Here is a 7,737-nt window from a genome sequence, read left to right as displayed (position 1 = left end):
GAAGGCTGGGTTCTGGACGAGAACAGGGACATGGCCATTACTTCTAAAAACACCCCTTCCACAACTAGCCATTGCGCCAGTTCTTGGCACTTCTCCGCCACGCTTGGCGCCAACAGGCCATGGCGGGGCTGAGATCAGTAGGGACAAGCAAAGGGCTGACGCACAGCCCAGAGGACCCCTTTCTGGACGAATGTCAACAGCCGTCGACTCTGGACTTCTTTGTACATCCTCAGAAAGTGGGGAGGGGCGGGGGAGCGCGGGGGCGCCATAGCCTGGGCTGGAGGGGGGGTCTGGGCGCAGGCCTGGGGTCAGGAGGTGGGAGAGGAGGCTGCTGGGCCGGGAGGTTGGGAGCGAGGCCAGGAGGTGTCCGGAGCTGGGCTGGGGGCAGAAGTTGGGCTTGGGGGTGTGGGGGCTCGGCTGGGGTGTCGCTAGAGGGGCTATGGGGCAGGGGGTTGATGGGGTGAGGGGCGGGGCCAAGGGAAGGGGTGTCGCGGGGTGTCGCGGCACGGGGCTGCAGGAGGCAGGGGGAGGGTGTTCGGGAGGCTGGGCCGGCCCGGGCAGCCGCCCTGTCCTTGGCCGAGCCCTGCCCCGCCTGGGGTGCGGCTGCAGGGCAGCAGGAGGAAGCGGCGGCGGTTCCGGGCACAGATCGCGGGGCTCGGAGCCTGCAGCAGCCGCCGCCGGCAGGAGCGTCCGGCGGAGGGGGCGGCCCCGAGGGGCGGTGAGTGGCCCCGAGGGGAACCCACACCCGGGCCTGCTTGGGTCCCCCCGCACCTGGTCCCCTTCCCCCCCCCCGCGACCGGCACCTGGCCCCCCCCCTTCTCTCCTCCCCCCCCGCAGTCTGGCCCCCCCCGCGACCGGCACCTGGCCCCCTTCTCTCCTCCCCCCCCCGCAGTCTGGCCCCCTTCCCCCCCCCGCGACCGGCACCTGGCCCCCTTCTCTCCTCCCCCCCCCGCGACCGGCACCTGGCCCCCTTCTCTCCCCCCCCACCCCCCGCGACCGGCACCTGGCCCCCTTCTCTCCCCCCCCACCCCCCGCGACCGGCACCTGCCCCCTTCTCTCCTCCCCCCCCCGCAGTCTGGCCCCCTTCTCCCCCCCCGCGACCGGCACCTGGCCCCCTTCTCTCCTCCCCCCCCCGCGACCGGCACCTGGCCCCCTTCTCTCCCCCCCCCGCAGTCTGGTCCCCTTCCCCCCCCCCCCCCCCGCGACCGGCACCTGCCCCCTTCTCTCCCCCCCCCCCGCAGTCTGGCCCCCTTCCCCCCCCGCGACCGGCACCTGGTCCCCTTCTCTCCTCCCCCCCCCCCGCAGTCTGGCCCCCTTCCCCCCCCCCGCGACCGGCACCTGGCCCCCTTCTCTCCTCCCCCCCCCGCAGTCTGGCCCCCCCGCGACCGGCACCTGGCCCCCTTCTCTCCTCCCCCCCCCGCAGTCTGGCCCCCTTCCCCCCCCCGCGACCGGCACCTGGCCCCCTTCTCTCCTCCCCCCCCCGCGACCGGCACCTGGCCCCCTTCTCTCCCCCCCCACCCCCCGCGACCGGCACCTGGCCCCCTTCTCTCCCCCCCACCCCCCGCGACCGGCACCTGCCCCCTTCTCTCCTCCCCCCCCCGCAGTCTGGCCCCCTTCTCCCCCCCCGCGACCGGCACCTGGCCCCCTTCTCTCCTCCCCCCCCCCGCGACCGGCACCTGGCCCCCTTCTCTCCCCCCCCCCGCAGTCTGGTCCCCTTCCCCCCCCCCCCGCGACCGGCACCTGCCCCCTTCTCTCCCCCCCCCCCCGCAGTCTGGCCCCCTTCCCCCCCCCGCGACCGGCACCTGGTCCCCTTCTCTCCTCCCCCCCCCCGCAGTCTGGCCCCCTTCCCCCCCCCCCGCGACCGGCACCTGGCCCCCTTCTCTCCTCCCCCCCACCCCCCGCGACCGGCACCTGGCCCCCTTCTCTCCTCCCCCCCACCCCCCGCGACCGGCACCTGGCCCCCTTCTCTCCTCCCCCCCACCCCCCGCGACCGGCACCTGGCCCCCTTCTCTCCTCCCCCCCACCCCCCGCGACCGGCACCTGGCCCCCTTCTCTCTCTGCCTTGTTTTCCGGCTGGCTGGCAGGCACCTGGCCCCCTTCTCTCTCTTCTCCGCCCCCCCCCTCGTGACTGGCACCTGGCCCCTTTCTCTCTCTGCCTGTTTTCCTGGCCTACCGGCAGGCACTGGCCCCCTTCTTCCCCCCCCCCCCACAGGCCGGCACCTAGCCCCCTTCTCTCTTCCCGCTCTGCACCTGGCCCCCTTCTCTCTCCCCCCACCCCCGCGCGACTGGCACCTGGGCCCCTTCTCTCCCCCACCCAGCCCCTCTTTTCTAACCCCCCCACGCACCCAACACCTGGCCCCCACTATCACCCCCCTCCCCCACATCCAGTACTTGGCCCCCTTCTCTTCTGTCCTCCCCTGGAACCTGGCCCCCTTCTATTCCCCCTGCATGTCCCTTTACCTGCCTCCCTTCTCTCTCCGCTTCTGTACCTGACATCTAGTCCCCTTCTCTCACCCCCCCCATCCGGCACTTGGCCCCCTTCTCTCCTCCCCTCCCTCAGAACCCGGCACCTGCCAGTGGAGCCCTTGGCTGTTCCCAGGGACCCTCTCCACCCCCCAGCACCTGCAGACTGGGCCCAGGGCAGTGATTTCAAAGCTCCTGGCACATTCTCCGTGCCCACTGTTTGCTTCTGGGGCTGGGGCTGGGTTTGGCTGGAGTTTGGGGCGAAGGGCTCAGTCTCTCGCTTGACAAAGCCCTGGCTGGGATGATTTAGTTGGGGATTGGTCCTGCTTTGAGCAGGGGGTTGGACTAGATGACCTCCTGAGGTCCCTTCCAACCCTGATATTCTATGATTCTTACCTGCCCTGTGGGCTCAGCTGAGCAGCCTGGCCCGTGCTATGCACATCTGGCCCCTAGGAGCTGGACACCCCTGTGAAGAGCTTCTGTCACTGCTGCCATGGTTCCTTTGGAGCTGCCCAGTGACCTGCCCACCCCCTTCCTGGGTTAATGGAGCCTCTCTCTTCTAGGAGCTGGGAAGATCTGCGGCTGCCCACAGAACTGAGCTGGGGCTGAGCCCGTTGGCCTGGGTCTGCTTGCCCTGTGGATGGGCGTGGTACAGATTTGCTGCTAGCACAGACTTTGCTCCCTCTGCCATAGTTTGCCAGGTGGCTGGAGGCGCTGCAGCAAGAGAGGGCCTGTGACAGCTTGCCTTGCGTGGGGGGAACATGGAGCGTGGCATCACGGTTGAGAACCCCTATGCCAGCGTGAATATTCCACGAGGTCAGCTCAAGAACAGCTTCATTAAGCGCTACCTGGGGGAGGAGCTGCCCTCGCCCACTGTCATTGTTAATCCTGGGGCCGTGCCCACCTACCCAGCCGTAGAGCAGCTGAATGGTGCCAGTAAATCGGTGCCACTGGATAGTTCGGATGGTTCAAAAGTCATGACGCAGGAGTCCTGGGCCCAGCCATATAACCCTTATGCCAGCCTGAAGCTGCTGAACGGGGCTTCCTCAGCCCCGCTGTACACCATCGAACTAGACAAGCACCAGAAGAGTCCTGGGGTGGGCACGGACCGTGGCTGCTGTAAGTACTGCCCCTGCTGCCGGAAATGCTGCTGTGTCGTCTCCTAACGCCACAAGCCCTGACCCCTTGCCACATCCAGACTGGCACCCTGCTGAGATGTCACCCTGAGCCAGCCTCCTTAAGGAGGTGGGATCCTGCTGGTAGAACTGCAGCAAGGGGTCTGGGATGGGCAGCCCCAGAGCTATGGTGCCCATCCTAGCAGGAACTGTGGGATGCCTATGGGGGCAACCGGAGCCAACAGCAGCCTTGCAGTCTCCTGAGACTCTCAGTGGTCTTTGGCTTTCTCAGGGATGCTGAGGTATGGGGTGAGGTGTGACTATATTTGCCCTGGTCGCAGGGCGGCTTTCTAGACCTTGTTTATCCTATGGAAAGTGAGATCAGGTACCTCGGTGATGGGCATGTAGCAGTGATGTGCTACCAGCATCGTGGCCAGGCCCTGGGGGAGTTTCAAGACATGCTGATGAAGCCTGGAGTGCCTTGTGCAGTGCCCTGTGGTGGAAACACGACCGCTTGCTCCCGCTGACTGTCTGTGCTGGGGAACAGCCCTGATGCAACAGGCCATGCAGCCGTGCTGACCCCCGCTCAGACAAAGACATGCCAGGGTTTCACCCATTGGAGAAGCAAGAACCTGAGCTTGTGGGGGGCTGAGCAGTGTTTTAGGGGTGCTTGTGGATTCCCACTGCTCCTCCTTGTGGCTGGGGCATGCTGGGAACAGTCTTGCCTAGCTGTGAAGGCTGTGTGCCTCTTGATTCTGTGGGGAAATGGCCTTGCAAACCAAGGCCTTGTCTACACATGACAGTCACGGTACAATTCTCTAGTGTGGCTGCAGTTAGACTGGGGGAAAGGTGTTCATACTGGCCTAGCATTCCGGTAGGGGAAAGGGAATGAGCTCTACTGTACGAAGCGCCTGGATCCTACTCTAGCTGTGTCCACACTAGGACTTGGGCTGGTGGAACTGGGTAGGTAACGCTCACACCCCTGACCAACGTGGTTGAGAGGTACAAACTCTGTTTGCTAAGCAGGCTGGAATGAGGATTCTGCCAGTCCTTGGCTGCTCACCCTCCTGACAAAGGAAGGAAACACACCCAGGACAAACAAAAAAGCAGCTTGGAGAATGTGCTGGGCTCTGCTCTGGGGATGTGCCATGGCTGGACACACTGGCCTCTCAGTCTGAACTCATAGTGGTAGGAGACTGTTCTGACACCTCACACCCCTCTGTGCTGGGGACAAGCACGGCTGGCAGGAGCCGCTTTCCAGGGGTTGGTGGCCTGCTGCCGCACAGGCAGGGGCTGTGCACTTGTGACCCCAACTTGGTCTGGAGAGGGGGCAGCTGGCCAGCCCTGCTCTACGTGAGCAGTGAGGCCTGGCCAGTGCAGGGCTTTTGATGTTAGAGCCGGTACTGCTGTGGGACTAGTGCAGGCTGCAGAGGAGGGTGCAGAATGAAATGGGGAGGGAGTGGGACAAGGGGCGTGCAGGACCTGCCAGGCTCGAAGCCACTGGGGTTGCCAGATGACCAGGACTAGGGTGTAATGAAGTCATTGGGTCTGTTCCCTTGGGAGAATTCCTAAAGCATAAGCCCCAGCCCTGATGTGGGGGGCAGGGCCACGGGGAGTAGCGGTGCTGTCCTCTGCACGGGCAGAGGGGCACCAGCTGGTTGGGTAATGAGTAAAGGGAATGAGGCAGCACCCCTCTGCCCTTTACACTGGGTGGCTCTTGCTATGCACTGCAGCTGGCTGATTGCTGCTCAGTCCCTCTACAGCTTGTCAGTGTCACCCCAGACTTGGCTTTCCTGCCAGATGTGGTGCGTGCTCTGTGCAAGGCCAAGTGATTTGCATGTGAAACCTGAACCAGACCCACTGTTGTCCTTCACAAACAGCCCCATGCAGCGCTGGTCCTAGCGGCTGCAGCTGCCTGCTCCCACCTGCCTCACAGGTGAGTTTCTGCTCTAGAAAAGGGCTGTTTCTGTTACAGCAGCTGCACTGTGGGGCTTTTATCACTGTGCAGGGGTTTGGGGCACAGTGGTAAAACTCCCCGAGCCCTGTGCTAGCACTTGCCCCATTGCTAGACCTGCTGCATCACTTCTCGAGAGCAGCCCCTGCCACTGTCTCTGGAGCAAGTGCCCTGACTCTGAGCAGTGCTGTAGGAGGGGGCAGGGACCATGCCCAGTGCCCTATGTGCAGAATCTCAGCTTGCCCGGCTCGGAAGATTCTAACCGTTCTGTAGGCTGGAATTCAGCTTTTATTTGTTTGTAATCTGTACAGATCGTATCAAGGGTTATTTTAAAGAACATTTTTAGTTTTATTGATTTAAATTTCACAGTAGGGGAAGTTATTGGAGGGTCAGACAATAATTATTTAATGACAGTAGACGAGGAGATTCAAAAAGTTAAAGGTTTATAACCATAAAACACAAATTGTCAAAGTGTACAAAGTAAGTAGGCAATGTAAGAAAAATGCTGCTTTGATATAAGGCTAACTGTAAATTTTGAGTATTATCAATGGAAATATTTTTGGTCCGTTTCGGTGTGTATGGTGAAATCGATGTTCATGGATATTTACTGATAAAAGTCTAACCCTTCCAACCCTACCTTTATGATTATAAAGGAAACCTTCCCCGTGGGACTCAGTGAGGGCTCACTGTAAGACAGCCTGAAACAACAGTTCTGAGAGTTGTGAACAGCCTTCCCACCCTCTTGCTGTGTTGACTCAAACCCAATGATGTCAGTGTTTCAACTGGTTTCAGAGTAACAGCCGTGTTAGTCTGTATTCGCAAAAAGAAAAGGAGGACTTGTGGCACCTTAGAGACGAACCAATTTATTTGTGCATAAGCTTTCGTGAGCTACAGCTCACTTCATCGGATGCATACCGTGGCAGAAACACCCAGCTAATTTTTACTTGCTCCTAACCCTAGCTGCCTCCCAGATATCTATCCTCAGGTACCAAAAGCTCCCACTGTCTCCTGCCCAGCTGCCAGAACTCCCCCCCCCCCCCCCGCCAATGTCCTGGAGTGTTTCCAGCCCAGAACTCTGCAGCAGGGGGGCAGTGTAAGATCCATGGAACGGGATGTCACTGGGATGCTGGGCGTACAGTCCAGGGGGATGGGGTTCCATGCTGTGGGACCAAAGAGCCATGCTGCAGAGCTCCAGCTCGTTGTGGCCTTCACCCAAGTGCATTGAGCCAGGATCGCCCGCAAGGAGTGACCCAGGAGCCCATCTGTGCCTCTTGTCCCTCAGCTTCGTTACTCCCCCCCTCCAGGTGATCTAGAGCAATAGTCCAGTTGTACTCCAACTAGTGCTTCCAAAGACCAGTTTGTCCCTTGCCAGGCGAGCGTGAGCGCTCCATCCACCGTCGCCAGTCCCTGGATCACAAGCTGCAGCGTAAAGAGCGTTGCATGGGGTGTCCAGCCCCCATCTCTGAGGGGATCTGCAGCGCATGCCTCCCATAGAACCCCAGGGCTCTCAGGATGAGGCCTGTGGCTTGCCTGCCAGGGTGCCATGCAGCCGTGTTGCCAGGACTGGATGCTGCTGCTCCTCCCAGCTCTGTATGGCTACAGGACTGCCCTTGCTGGGGCACAGCTGCACGTGGGCGGCAGAGGTCCTGTCTATAACACGACTGTGGGAGGAACCAGTTCCCAGCAGGGCTCACCCTGGACATGGTTAAAACCCAGACCTGGATTGATTGCACCTAAACTGTGCTAAAGCTTTGGGCTGTCCGCGGTGCTGCTGCTACACAGAGCGCCTGTGCTGGGAGTGGGGCCCTGGCTCCGCCTGTGCTCTCGGACCCCAATCATCCCAGCCCGTGTGGAGCAGGTGATTCCGGATTTCACTGTAGTTGGCTCAGGTGGCTGCTGAACAATGCCTGGGCCCTGCTGAGAAATCTGGCATTTCCCGGTGCCCCTGTTGCTGTGAATAAAGTAATTCCACCTGCATCTAGCACTTGTGTTATTTCTTTGACCTCCTCTGCTCCCCTATCCCCTCCCCTGCTTTGTCACCTAGGCCACAGGTCTGTTTGGAGCTCAGCTGGGGAGCGGGAGGGGACGCTCCATGTCTGCGGATGGAATAGGGGTTACCGGTTTCAATCTAGCCACGGGATGGGGAGGATTGGCTGGCTCCCAGAGGCAAGAGCACTGTCTCCAACCCTTTTACACCCAAGATCA

The 7,737-nt window shown here is 61.7% G+C and overlaps 1 protein-coding gene across 1 annotated transcript; it reads left to right on the top strand.

Annotated features, from left to right (window-relative positions):
- Positions 1-521: 521 nt before the first annotated feature.
- CYSRT1 (cysteine rich tail 1) lies at positions 522-7,503 on the top strand. The gene is made up of 2 exons (XM_073314477.1): positions 522-718; positions 3,027-7,503. Exon 2 carries the CDS (start codon positions 3,225-3,227, stop codon positions 3,627-3,629), a length of 405 nt encoding a protein of 134 aa, XP_073170578.1. The 5' UTR covers positions 522-718; positions 3,027-3,224; the 3' UTR covers positions 3,630-7,503.
- The last annotated feature ends 234 nt before the right edge of the window (positions 7,504-7,737 follow it).

This window comes from Lepidochelys kempii, chromosome 16, assembly GCF_965140265.1.
Source record: "Lepidochelys kempii isolate rLepKem1 chromosome 16, rLepKem1.hap2, whole genome shotgun sequence".
NCBI classification, from domain to species: Eukaryota; Metazoa; Chordata; order Testudines; family Cheloniidae; genus Lepidochelys; species Lepidochelys kempii.
The sequence above is the reverse complement of the archived record's forward strand: the minus strand, read 5'-3'. Positions and strand labels throughout refer to the sequence as shown.